At 41.1% G+C, this 14155-nt stretch overlaps 1 protein-coding gene across 2 annotated transcripts; it reads right to left on the bottom strand.

Moving 5' to 3' along the window:
• Window positions 1–67: 67 nt before the first annotated feature.
• On the bottom strand, window positions 68–14005 carry capn3a (calpain 3a, (p94)). 2 transcript variants are annotated; one of them, XM_085257395.1, is made up of 21 exons: window positions 13470–14005; window positions 12811–12880; window positions 11972–12090; window positions 9284–9417; window positions 8754–8922; window positions 8368–8451; window positions 8096–8190; window positions 7904–7981; window positions 7660–7820; window positions 7098–7267; window positions 6918–6929; window positions 6534–6742; window positions 4882–4918; window positions 4539–4616; window positions 4316–4373; window positions 3880–3953; window positions 3504–3572; window positions 3316–3391; window positions 2663–2779; window positions 1200–1258; window positions 68–1094 (listed from the first exon to the last, which is right to left on the bottom strand). In XM_085257395.1, exons 1-21 carry the CDS (start codon window positions 13719–13721, stop codon window positions 1068–1070), a joined length of 2148 nt encoding a protein of 715 aa, XP_085113521.1. In that variant the 5' UTR covers window positions 13722–14005; the 3' UTR covers window positions 68–1067. The 2 variants fall into 2 exon arrangements, with proteins under 2 accessions (XP_085113521.1, XP_085113522.1); XM_085257396.1 differs by having other exon boundaries at window positions 3889–3953; window positions 13470–14003.
• Between the last annotated feature and the right edge of the window lie 150 nt (window positions 14006–14155).

Below are 14155 nucleotides of genomic sequence, written 5' to 3'. Positions count from 1 at the left end.
TCAGTGTTTACTGAAATTTGCATATTTGTCACAGTTTCACAACTTAATTACTGGTAACGCAGTCAAATCAGTAACTACACATTTATTCTTTTGGTTAAAGTGGTTAAAAATGCAGTACACTCATTAGACCAAAGCCTTAAGAGGAAAATCACAAAAAAAAACAAAGCTGCAGTTCAACCCATTAGCCTTAGTCTTTAAAATCCAATTTGGAAGAAAGAAAAAACCCATTGCTTCTCAGTTTTCTTCTTGTTTTTCATCCATCCACAAATAGCACTGGAGAACTGGACAGTTTTTCAGCTGAGATAAACACAAGAAGCCTGAGTTTTTCACCAGAAAACAATATATACAATATGTTTTTTACTGATGGGTGGGATTATATGTGATTGAGTCCAGGCCGATCGATCAGGTGGATTCATTGCTTACAAAAAAAATCAGCAAATAAAACAAAAACTTAATGAGGAAACAGTGATATTTTCAATCCTTGTTAGGCCCTACTTGTACAGATTCTTAGTTAATAACAGGTTCGAGAGTAAATCACAGTTTTTATTCACTGTCCACCAGAGAGCCCATTTCACTGGAATGAATACAGGAAGAAAGGCCTTGCTGCTCAGTTTGATAAAAGGAGAAGAAAACACAGGGAGGCTGAAGGAGGAGATGTTAGCTGGGGATATGAATGGTACAGAGGTGGGTTTGCTGGGTGAGGCTCTGTGAGGTATTATGACAGAATAAAAGAGGTCGTATGTGTTTGCTGCCTGAGATGGTACAAATGTTAATGGTAAGTATGTATTTAAAAAAAAAAAATCAGAACAGAGCTCATGACTGAGACTGATATTTTGATGAGAGAAAGAGGTGGGAGGACAAAGGCAGAGAAGGAAATGCAAAAGGCCTGAGACCTGCTGAGAAAAATGGAAAGATCAAATGAAAGGACATTTTGGAGTAGAAGGAGCAGAGCTGGAGGTGAGGTGCATGAAGGCTAACGGTAGTCAGGCACACTGAGTTTTGAGGTAAAGGCTGGCAGGTCTGGTCCTCGCATGGAGTGGAGCTCACCTGGGAGATGGTTGGGCTTTCTAGGCGTACATGGTCAGCTGGAGCCACTAAAGATGGACACAAGGAAGAGGTTCATTGGATTATAGAGCTACCAGTGCTGACCTTTTAAATAAATATATCTACATCTGTGTTTTATAATCAAAGATTCGTACCTCCAGGACACTGAGTCTGATGGTACCATCTCCATCCTTATCAAAGGCCTGGAACGCCCCTGAGAAGAGAAACATCACAATGCAGCTGCAGTTCAACACGAGTGTGGTTCATCTCATATAAGGGCCAAAAGAAATGAAACTACACTTGGTTTTAAACACAAAGAAATGACAAAAACAATGTTTGGAGGAACAAATGCCATTTTTACTAATCCAGTGGGCCTGTCAGTCATGTCAGAAGAAAAGTTTGGATACAAATGATAAAGTACATAGAAACACCAAAGTCTAATCTGATTAAACTGACTATACTGCAGGGACTCTTCCTATAGCCTCCTATGCATTCTAGAGAGCATAGAGTACACTCATGTCAGTACCTCGCTTCAGTTTTTAGATGATTTTTTTTACATTCTTACGTATTTAGTAAGAGTTTTAATGGCAAATGAAGCAAATTTATGCAAAAAGCTTTTATTTAGGGCAAAAAGGTTCTGGTTTCAAATCCAGTCTGAGGCCTTTCTGTGTGGAGCTTCCTCCTACAGCCCCAGAACATGCATGGAGTTGGGTTAAATGGTGATTCTAAATTGCTCGTAGGTGTGAATGTGAGCATGAATGGCTGTCTGTCTCTATGTGTATTACCCTGCAACAGACTGGCAACCTATTCAGTTTACTCCACCACTTGCCCGATGACAGCTAGGATAGCCTCCAGCCCCAAACCCTGATTTGAGTAAGTGGAAGAAAATGGATGGATGGAGTCAGTATTTACAGTGTTGAGGTACTTCTTCATTACTTCTGCAGTTTTCTGTGGGTTACTGGATATCATCTTCTGGGACATAATGATTGATGGTGATCCATTCCTGCCTTTCTGCACTCCAACGTGATCACAATTTGTGGGCTTTTTAAGAACTATCCCAAAAAAGCCCTAAAAATCCACCCTTAAAAAGCAGGTTAAAGACCACAATCCCACTAGTTGTGATCAGCTTGGGAGCACCAATAAAGCAGGAATGGATCGCCATCAATGAGGTTTTGGTCCATAAGCTGATATCCAGAGAACTGCAGATGTAAAGAGGAACTCTTTGCATAAATTTGATTTATTTGCCATTATAAAATGCTTATGATTGTTCTTCACTCTAACTTAGAAACATGTAAAAAAACAATAGTTTGAATAAAAACTGAAGTAGCAAACTTTTGGCCATGACTGTTAACTTTCCTTTAAGGTGAGGTACCGTAAGCAGACCCACTATCTTTCAATTACATCTCATTATTTAACTTTTAAGTTTTTGTATGGTTCAGCCTATGAATCAACATTTTCCCAAAATTCAACCTGAATTATTTGGCATCCTTGGAAACTTTCAAATGCATACACTTAGGCACAAGAAGGGAAATGTGCTTTTTTTGTTGTTGTTTGGTGTAGAGGTTGTTCAGCCTCTCAAATGTCAGAAAAAAATATGAACTCCATCTCACTGACTTACTGAACATGGCTTCGAGCCGGACCAGACAGCTGATGAAGCTGTCGAAGTCGATGTTCATGCTCTCGTTTGCGTAGCGCATGGTGATGATGTCGTAGAGCTGGTTGTTGAGACGGAAGCCTGAGCGGGACATGAGACACATGACTGTACAGCGACAACAACATTTAGAGGATGAGTTGAAGCTGTAATTTCACATATGTCATATAATATACCTCATTTCTTTATATTTGGAGTGGAAAATGGGAAATAGGTGCAGCTACACAGAAATAGATGATATAAGGAAAAAGCCGTTTGTACAATTCTAAGGAGCTTGAAAGTCAGTATCTGGTATGACTTTTTCTCCCTGTGTCCTTTCCTTAAAATAGCTTCTTGACAGCTCCCCTTCTACTGAGATCATCCCTTGACTTGGGTGCATTTTTATGCTTGAATGATTCATAGGTCAATGTTAAGTGGCTAAACAAACAAATCATTTCTCTGAAAATGGTACGGTATAAGGACTGGACTAAAAATAAATAAAAAAGCTGCAGATGTCCAAAGAAAATCTCAGAAAGTCGGAAGAACTATTTTGCTCAAGACCGCTTTAAAAATTACAAGTCAGAAACGAGATGTGGTTCAAGACTTTTGCACAGTACTGTATTTGTGTTTTATGCTATTACCTGCATCATTGACAGCATTCCTCATCTCGTAACTGTTGATACCGGACTGGTCGGTGTTATAGTGTTTAAAAATTCCCTGAAAGAAATCGGGTATGATCGGTATGTATGACAATAAGCTGAGCAGAAGCTTAATGCAGAACGATTCTAGAATTTCTGATATAATAATAAACTGAAAACTCTTTTCTCACCTGCCACTGTTTGATCTTATTCCACAGGTGTCTGAACTCCTGAAGGTTGAGTCTACCGGTCCCATCCATCTGAGGAGACATAGTTAAGACTAAAATGGTGTACCGTGTCAGTCGTACTGTCGCATTTGAGTGGTGCAACAAGGTTTTTCTCAGTTAGGTAAATTGAGCCAAATGAAATGGGGAAAAAATCATAAACTTGCCAAAGTAAACACACAGACTGCTTAAAACCACACAAAGTTAGAGGTTAAAAGCAACTGTCACTGTTTTGTGACTGAAATGAGGCCTAAGCCCCATGAGCATCCATCACAGACCCTGCCTGGGTCTCGGCAGGTTGTGCCTCCTACAGACAACACAGCCAGCCCGATGCACTCGATACAAAGGATACGTCCATCAGAGCAATCATGCTCCTGCAGCTCTCCAGGCTGAAACCCTCCGTCTTCAGGTCCTTGTCTGGGAACGTAAAGAGTGAAAACACTTAGAGGACGACAGTTAAAGACAGCATGCTGCTATTGGCCTTTCCTGAAGTTTTTGCTGAAGTTTCCCAGCAATAAAGCTGCAGCTTTCAGTTAAATTCCTGTGTGTGAGTCCTGCATTTGGGTCCTACATCCTGCCTGCCACACAGCAAACCATGACAGCTGTGTTCAATTCCCTTAGTTACCTGCATGTGTATAAACAGCCCTGAATTAGATAAAAGGTTGAGAAAATTGGTGGCTGATGGATCAAGCAGGGAATTGCCTGCTGTGGACTGATGTGTGCATGTGTCCTGTAAGTTTTATAATGACGGAAAGTTCAGCCTATCAGACTGGACTTACGCTTGGTGATCACTCTGTTGAGAACGTTTCTCAGTTCGTTGGCTGTTATTTCCATATCCTGTGAAAACAAGAAGAGCAGAGGGGGACACCAATAAAGAAGAGACAGGAGATTAATTTCCAAAGTACAGCAATCGCCTAATGTTTTCTGCTAATGAAAAACACAAAATGTTCTGTTTTGGGGTTTTTAAATTTAAAGCCATTCTCCTCGTCTTTCTGCACTGACCTCGCCGCCTATCTCCTGAAAAATAGTCCGGAACTGCTGGTCCTCCTCGCTCTCTTCCCCCGCTGAAGCTGGTGCTGGCTGAGGCGTCATTGAGCCACAAAGCATAAGAATGAAAAACTCTGAAGATGATCCTTTCCAAGTTATTTGTTCTTTACATTACAAACTGGTTATATCCACAATTGCAGAACAAAATAAGATAAACTAAAGCAGCTGAAGCTTTTTGCTGCTTATTTCTGTAACTTGCCAAAGTAACCAGACACTTAGATATACTTGGAAGAAATATTGAGGCAATCCCTGTGCTGCAGTAGCTCTACACACTCTGGAAAACTAAGAGGACACTTACCACTGGATGGTCAGCCTCGATCCTGTTCTCTATCTCCCTGAGTGAAGACGAATAAACAGCAGTCACCACGGTGACACCATCATCTCATCTGGACTATAAGCCTCTGCTTTTTTTTTCCTTTTCTTACTGCATTCATCAAATTTATTCTCATCAAATTTTGCATGAATTATGTTGATGTGCTGAATCTGTAAGTCATCTGACAGATTTATTATAAAGGAGTTTATAGGCTTATAGTCCCCAAAGTCACATTGCACTAAAATATGAAAATGATTGCATAAAACGCTTAATGGAGCAAATGGAGCTGTTAGTTTTGTATCACCTGCTGCTTCCTCCAGTCAAGTTTTGTTCTTCCCGATTGTTCTTATTTTGGGCAAACTTGATTGTCACCAGAGCTTTCCATTTTTAAGTAGTTTAGGTAATTTGTGACATGCATAGTTAATGGTGTCATAGTATACTGTGATCTAAAGCCATGTTAGGTAATTCAAAGCCCATCCGTCGCACACCCTGAGTCACACCCAAGTCCGGGTCCATCAGAGTTCAGGCCGGCTCTGCGTGCTGTCTGGTCCTCTGGGCAGCAGTGGGATGGTTGGGAGGTGCAGATGTTTGTTGAGGCTTGAGTATGCAGTACTAAATATTTAGAAAGTTTACCAGATCATCCCCAAATCTGAAGATGCTTGTCCTAAAAAAGATTCCATAACAGCTTCGAACTCGGGCCGATTTCTTCTGATTCTACAAATCAAATCGCCGTTAAAATAGTTTGTTCTTGGTGGTTTGTGTCCCACCCACCAAGCAGAAAATCCCACCCTCATTAACAGACACAGAGACCCGCACACACAGGGTAGAGAAATCCCTCATAAACTCCAAGTCTAATTAAACTGCACATACAGTTGGGCTGGGTATTGTTGTCATTTTATCTATTAGTTTGTTTTAGGGTTTGTAAGACTTTGCAAATGTGTAAATGTCAAACGATTGCAGGAAAATGTAATGACTGCTGGGCTCAGTGGAAGGAAGATTTGACACTATATATAAAACTGAACTGAACTGAGACTATCTTTATAGTACAGGACTCAGAACTAAAATGCATTGATCTAAATACAGGCACTGCAATATAATATATTTAATAATTTCTGTATACCTCTTTGTTTACCCTAACCTTTATTATATAACAGATTCTAATCTTAGAATCTGAATTACTGCTGTTCTGTCAGACACAAGGTGTTTTTGGCATTATTTAACGCAGAATGATAAACGTCCTCCTTTTTTTTTCACATTTACTCGCAGGTTAGATTTAGGTACTGAAAACATTTGGATATTTTGAGGAAAAGATACGTCTGGAAAAAAATATACCTCATTACGTTAACCATGCAAAATGAAAACTGAAGCTTTTCATTTTGCCATGAAGATCAAACCCTACCCTCATTATTTAAGAGTGCTTTGACTTTATCTTTAACACCGGTAATAGGAATAAGTTGATAAATAACTATCTTAGCAAACAGCCAATGCGCTGTATTCCAATACCCAGCCCTACTAAGAAATATAAGATCAGAACATATCCAACTACAATTCTGCACCATACTAGAAGGAAAACTACTTATATAACCATTCCCACCTCATGGCATCCTAGGCCACCCTGATCACCCTCTCCCACTCACTCTGAGGTGTTCTTCTTTTCAGAGAAGACTCGCAGGATGAACTCTCCCTCCTGATGTGGCTCATATGTGGAGGGTACTATGACGTACTCGCCAGGGCTCAGGCGGAAACGTTGGGTCACCTCACGCAAGTTGATGTAGGATTTACAGCGCGCCTTGGAGGAGTTGAATAGGAAAAAATCCTTCTGCATGTGCTGCTTGTTTCCATGCATCTGGTTTGGGGTAGTCACAATGTAAAGAGCAGAAAATGCAAAATAGTACTGAAGAATTTCCTCAGAGTTAAAGTTGGTGATGAAAAAAGAAACTGGAAGAATGGCTATGAAAATATAAAGCGTGGGGTGGAATTAACTCGCAAACTGCTGAGAATCCCTTTCACGCCTTCCTTACCTCCTTTGGCACCTGTCGAGAGAAAATAGCAACATCAGTAACAACATTAATTTTAACTGCGGCAGAATCAAATCGACGTATTTTTGTCTGTAAAAAAAGGACAGCTGTGAAAGTAAATTAGCAACAGAGGCTGGAAAATGGAAAAGTCTTGGGACAATGATTAAAAACTGAAGTGGACACCTCGTAAATGGCGAATCCAATGGTGAAGAGGTTGGCTCCCATCTTGCGCTCTTTCCGTCTGTTCTTCTGCATCAGCGCCACCACAAAGGTGCAGGCCACCTCGTTGTCCTCAGGGTCATCATCCTCCTCCAGCAGGCGAAGGCGGTACTGAGGATTGGTCCAGAAAGTGTCTGCAAGAGAGTTGGTTACTGTTCTCTTACTCTCCTATCTATCATATCATATTCACCATTTAAAAAGAGGACAGTCAGGTTCTTTATGCATTATATTTTTGGAATGAAAAATGCCTAAACTGGAAATTGCGGATCCAAATTATGCACTGGGGAAGCCCCAGGATTCCCTTGAGAGATTATATGTCTCGGGAATGATCTGGGAATGATGGGTGGGTGATGAATTCTGGGGTTCTCTGCTTAGACTGCTGATAAGTAGTAGAAAATTAATGGGTGGAAGGTGCATTATTCTTCAGCCAATGTAAAGCTTTTTCACATGTTTGGTGTATGAGTGAAAGACCACTCTGTTCTTCTCTGGTGAGAAAGGATTAATAAACATCTCTACAGTAGATTACCAGGATAGTTCCTGCATCCTCCAGCGGAGCAGCCTCTCACCCAACGCCCCTCATTCACAGAAACCGTCCACTTGTGGATCTTATCATCCTCCAACGCATCAGGGGTGAGATTACAGATCTCAATCTTTGTGTAGTTCTTCTTAAAGTCCTCAAATGACATCCTGTACAGGAATTCAAGAGACCAGGAAAGATTATGGATTCAGACAAATGTAGCAAAATAGTAAAAACTGTAGATCTCACTTACCAGAATTCTCCATCTTCTGCACTTTGATGTTGAAGCTTCTCCTTTTCAGCCTTAGAAAGTGTGGCCCACTCCTTGGAGCTGTTGAGGAAATATATTAGATATAGTGAAACAGTCTAAAGAGGGATTTAACTAAAATACTGAGTTTTTTTGCTAAAGTAGGGTTAAAAATTGTAAAAGTTAAAAATTCCTTACTTGTCACTCCAGGGACCATTCCATTCAACCTGACCCCACGGGTTCCTGAGACGCACCAGACGAACTTTAGACTCCTTGTGCTGAGACGGTCGGCACTGTGGTATTTCAGAGAGACTCTCGGGTTTAATATGAACTCACATTAATCCATCACCTTCCTGTTCTGTTCGTATTAATGCAGCATTCAAGGCTTCAAAGTGTACAGCCGTACACTCCATTTAAATTTTTTGCTGAGCGGCTGGTGTAATCTCACTGGACAAAACACACTACTTTACCTCTTCCACTGCTGTCACAGAGTAGGCATGTCCCTTCACAAGTCCCGTCACCGTACGTGTCTCAAAGCGGGCAGGAACCAGGGACTGCAGATTAAAAAACAGGTAATGGAAGTTTGATGGGGATAAAATGAAATAAATATGCAAACACCAGCACGACTGTGCATAATGACAATTCTGAATGAGGAGCCTAATAGCAGCTGAAAAGCTTGCTTTGATTTTCAAGACACCTGGTGGCTGAAGTTAACATACTGTAGGCTTTAATCAACTTCATCTTCATCAAATCTGAGCACAGCGAGGTGGTTCGACTGCTTTAGTGTAAATTTATCAAGAATAAAACATCAACACTAATACTAGAGAAGAGGTGTGGAGAGACAACAGTGTCTCACATCGATGGAGCAGCCCATGAGCGACCCTCTCTCCAGAGCTTTCTTCATGATCTTGTAGAGTTCTTTGGGAGCCTCCTTCATCTCGTAGAACTCAGTGACTCCACCAGTGAAGTCCTCCATGGCCTCGGTGGTGTTTCCACCCTTCAGAGCCTCATAAGAACCATGAAGCCTGGATCATAGAGAGAGTTTTTGTCCATTTAGGCATTAACTTATCAGCGCAACAATAAAGCCTTTAAATTGACTTTAGGAAGTTAATTTTGTATAAGGATGTCTAATAACGTGAGCAATTCCCACAACCATGCATGAATCATAATGTTTAGAGCTATTTGTTATATTTTGTAACTTTGTAATACTTAATATTAGTAAAAATTCAATTTAGTTCAGTTAGTTACTGTTCTTACGGTCTTGGAGCAACTGTGACCATTTAATTTTCTCTGGGATTGTGATAATTCTGATTAAACAGTTGAATAAAACTACCAAAATGCACCATTTTGCTCTGCTTTCCCCCACTCGAGCATAAAGACACTCACTTGGCATAAGCCTTCTCCAGCAGGGCGCTCCAGAACTCATTCCTCTCAGCGGACTTAGTGAAGACCAGCTGGTTGTTGAAAGTTGGGATGCGGTCATCGATGATGACATCCACCCAGTCACCATAACGCCAGAACTGATGAGCAGAAGGACATGACGAAGGAGAAACAATCCACAGAATCACGTGTTAAAATAAACGGCAGGACAATGATATATTTAAAGTGTTGCCAGGAACTTTTTAAGTTGTGTGATTATTTTCTTTTTTAATCAACTCATCTTTAAATCTAAAATATGTCACAAATTAATGGAAAACATGTAACATTGTATAACATTGATAACATCGTATAGTCAGCAGCAGTGAAGTCTTAAAATTTCAAAATCTCCAATCATGTATGACTAAGATCAAACTCTCATACAGTGGCTTGCAAAAGTATTCAGCCCACTTGAACTTTCCCACATTTTGTCACATTACAGCCACAAACATGAATCAATCACGTGAAAGACCAACACAAAGTGGTGTACACGTGAGAAGTGGAACGAAAATCATACATGATTCCAAACATTTTTTACAAATAAATAACTGCAAAGTGGGGTGTGCATAATTATTCAGCCCCCTTTGGGCTGAGTGCAGTCAGTTGCCCATAGACATTGCCTGATGAGTGCTAATGACTAAACAGAGTGCACCTGTGTGTATTCTAATGTCAGTACAAATACAGCTGCTCTGTGACGGCCTCAGAGGTTGTCTAAGAGAATATTGAGAGCAACAACACCATGAAGTCCAAAGAACACAGCAGACAGGTCAGGGATAAAGTTATTGAGACATTTAAAACAGGCTTTGGCTACAAAAAGATTTCCCAAGCCTTGAACATCCCACGGAGCACTGTTCAAGCGATCATTCAGAAATGGAAGGAGTACGGCACAACTGTAAACCTACCAAGACAAGGCCGTCCACCTAAACTCACAGGCCGAACAAGGAGAGCGCTGATCAGAAATGCAGCCAAGAGGCCCATGGTGACTCTGGACGAGCTGCAGAGATCTACAGCTCAGGTGGGGGAATCTGTCCATAGGACAACTATTAGTCGTGCACTGCACAAAGTTGGCCTTTATGGAAGAGTGGCAAGAAGAAAGCCATTGTTAGCAGAAAACCATAAGAAGTCCCGTTTGCAGTTTGCCACAAGCCATGTGGGGAACACAGCAAACATGTGGAAGAAGGTGCTCTGGTCAGATGAGACCAAAATGGAACTTTTAGGCCAAAATGCAAAACGCTATGTGTGGCAGAAAACTAACACTGCACATCACTCTGAACACACCATCCCCACTGTCAAATATGGTGGTGGCAGCATCATGCTCTGGGGTGCTTCTCTTCAGCAGGGACAGGGAAGCTGGTCAGAGTTGATGGGAAGATGGATGGAGCCAAATACAGGACAATCTTGGAAGAAAACCTCTTGGAGTCTGCAAAAGACTTGAGACTGGGGCGGAGGTTCACCTTCCAGCAGGACAACGACCCCAAACATAAAGCCAGGGCAACAATGGAACGGTTTAAAACAAAACATATCCATGTGTTAGAATGGCCCAGTCAAAGTCCAGATCTAAATCCAATCGAGAATCTGTGGCAAGATCTGAAAACTGCTGTTCACAAACGCTGCCCATCTAATCTGACCGAGCTGGAGCTGCTTTGCAAAGAAGAATGGGCAAAGAGTTCAGTCTGTAGATGTGCAAAGCTGGTAGAGACATACCCTGAAAGACTGGCAGCTGGAATTGCAGCAAAAAGTGTTTCTACAAAGTATTGACTCAGGGGACTGAATAATTACGCACACCCCACTTTGCAGTTATTTATTTGTAAAAAATGTTTGGAATCATGTATGACTTTCGTTCCACTTCTCACGTGTACACCACTTTGTGTTGGTCTTTCATGTGGAATTCCAATAAAATTGATTCATGTTTGTGGCTGTAATGTGACAAAACGTTGGAAGGTTCAAGGGGGCCGAATACTTTTGCAAGCCACTGTATGTGAGACACTAGAATGAAAGCTTGAAAATGCCTAAACGAATAACAATGCCTCATTATTTGCTTCATTAATCTTGATTTTACAAAGATGTATTGACAAAAGCCAAAATAAACTGGGGCACTGTGGAGAACATGAATAAAAAAGAATGGGAAATCTGAAGTTTTTAAAAATATATGCAAATTTTTTTTAAGTTGATGTCAACACATTAGAGTCTTGCATCACCTTGGTGGACTTTGTTTGACTTCATAACTGCATCCACAGAAGATAAACTGTGATCACTGGTGCTGATTTTGCAGTGATTTTCACGTGGATGCAAGGATTTCTCTTAATAACATTATGTACTGTAGAGAATAGAATCAAGTATTTCAGTTTAGTTTGGATAAATATTGTTCTTAATTAATATATTATTAATTCTCTTGATCGGCTCTCAGATATTTTGCTCATTATTTTTGGCTGTGGTTCACATCTAATGCATGAATGGATGCAGGAATGAATGAATGTTGTGCATCAGTCATGCTAGGGCCTGCACACTTTTCATTAATGTGAGGTTTTATACAAACTGTAAAGCACTTTGGGTGTTTTAAAAAGAGCTACACAAATATAGTTATTGTTATTATTAATAAAAATTTCAACCAAGTATATTGTGTGAATAATTTCAAGGTTGCAGGCGGGTGGCTCTGACCTGGAAGTGGAAGATTCCACCATAACCTTCTGAAAAGCTTTGGTCCGGGGGCACCACACGGTACAGAAGCTTCTCATTCAGGGTGAGACAAGCAATAGCAGCCAGCAACCAGCAGTCACCTGGACACAAAAAATTACTTGTAATTATGTCTTTGGAAGCAGTTATTCCACTCCTAAATTTGATTTTAAAATCTTCTCCAGTGCAGTGAAAATTGTGAGAAAAAAACCCTCAGCCTACATAAAGAATATGAAGTGAAATTTTGGAAATCAGATGGAACACAGACAGGAAATTCTCTCCTGAACATTTCTTGTATTCCAGGAGTGAAAGATCGCTGCCGAGTGCTGATCTCGTGTTTTTGTTTTTTTTTACCAGGTGTGTAGCAGGGTGTTAGCTGCAAAGGGCTGTGAACAATGTAAGTTTTTCAATGGTTAACAGTGTCTACCAGGACTTTTGTCCCATTTGGACCCCTTTATTTGCTGTCTGAACAAAACAACAATGAGAAATGCTGCTTCCTGGATTCCCTTCCAAAAGCGTAAGCACAATATGGGGAGGCCACTGCAGGCTGACAGGCCGTGCTGAGGGGATCGCTGGGATATTTTGCCACCCTGTTAATAAAGACTGTCACTGCAGACTGTGTTGGATCTGCTCTTGCCCCAATCCTGTCAAAAGTCAGACGCTGTCGAGTGAAGTTTGCTAAAAAGAAATTGAAATCAAGTCCCTCCCCTTTTCCCCTTTTGAATGTTATTAAAATGCTATTTTCACATAATAGAAATCACCTGGTATTGCCTGATGTTGTGATCTAATTGTGGGCCTAAAATTCCAGAGGAAGCATAATTTACCTAGATCTCCCTGGCAGATATCTGTCCTACTGGCTCCTCCAACGATGAACTGAGGATTTTCACAGATTTCCTGCAGAAAATAAACACAAATAATTTACTTCAGTTAAACATGGAACAAGAACTAGCCTTATAGCAGTTATGTATGTCTCTGAGTCATAAGGGTGTAGTATTCTTCACATGTACCAATCTTATTAGAGAAATTAGAGTAAAAAACATGAAACAGACTTAATCCCTCCTAGTTTGTTTGGGAATGCAGTCAATTCATTCTATTTTTCCTGCAAAAAGGGAGTTTTTCCTTCCCACTGTCGCCAAGTGCTTGTGATTGTTGGGGTCTCTCTATTATTGTTGAGTCTTTAACTTACATTATAAAGAGCCTTGAGGCGACTGTTGTTGTGATTTGATGCTATATCAAGAAAACTGAGCTCAGCTTTGAAGAAACTGAACTGGTGTGGAGTATTTCATCCCATCTGCATCTCTAGGTAAATTTCCACAGCAGCAAACACTTCTCACCATAAAATAATTCCTTTTTCAGGCCGGAAAAATACAGTTTCTCTTTGATGCTTTCATTTGCTGTGTACCAAAAATAACATCCCACCTCCCATGTGTCCATCCCCACTTCAAAGTGCCTCTCCATGTGCCAACAGAGTCCCCCCTCCTACCTTGGGTCTCTTCCAGACGATGTTCTTGACCTTGTTGGACTTGTGTCCAAGCTCCTTGAAGCCCAAAGACTCCACAGTGGCCGGAAAACTCTCATCCTCAAACAGGGTCTTCCTCTGAAGGAACTCCTGTCTGAGGGTGTTATAGTCCTGGCCGTTGAAGCGCAAGGGCTTGTTCAGAGATCCTTCCCCGTCTCTCCTCTCTCGTTCCCGGATCAACCGGTCGCAAAAAAAGCCAGATGGCGTATAAGGCATCTTGTCTCAGGCGTTTTTTTGGAAAAAAAAAAACTGGCTTTTGCCACTTGTACTAAAGTCTTACAAGCCAAAAGGCCTGGCATAAATCCAAACAGCTAATATGTGATTGGCTCTCTCTTGGTGTGACGTCCCCCCCTTTCTTCGTCACAGAGTAGATGCAAACGCTTGGTGTGAAAGAGATGTTCACTTCACATGCATTCACCTTTGCATTACCATTCACACACACACATATGCACAGAAACTCGCATATCACGTAAACGTCCATTTGATGCGTCCCCATTGGCCAAAGTGAACAATGATTTTTCCCCAGCAGCGGCGCTCCGATGCCATCATTGTTGGGTGACACAAAGGCCAGCGGGCCGCGACAGAGGGCATGTAAAGAGTGGTCCGTAGATGCCCTGCCTCAGCAGAAGGCATTCAATCCATTTAAACCT

This window comes from Mchenga conophoros, linkage group LG19, assembly GCF_057382185.1.
Source record: "Mchenga conophoros isolate Kocher_MC1m ecotype Shallow Benthic linkage group LG19, M_conophoros_male_GT1.1, whole genome shotgun sequence".
Classification (NCBI taxonomy): domain Eukaryota; kingdom Metazoa; phylum Chordata; class Actinopteri; order Cichliformes; family Cichlidae; genus Mchenga; species Mchenga conophoros.
This window is presented reverse-complemented; position numbering and strand designations above follow the sequence as displayed.

Bases quoted from the DNA above. Each gene is read 5' to 3' on its own strand.
- capn3a (XM_085257395.1), bottom strand. From the start codon at position 13,721: ATGCCTTATACGCCATCTGGCTTTTTTTGCGACCGGTTGATCCGGGAA. The intron at 12,091-12,810 runs GTAAATTATGCT...TTTTGTGTCCAG, and splicing joins TATCTGCCAGGGAGATCTAG to GTGACTGCTGGTTGCTGGCT. The intron at 3,573-3,879 runs GTATCGAGTGCA...ATGTCTCCTCAG, and splicing joins CTCTGATGGACGTATCCTTT to ATGGATGGGACCGGTAGACT.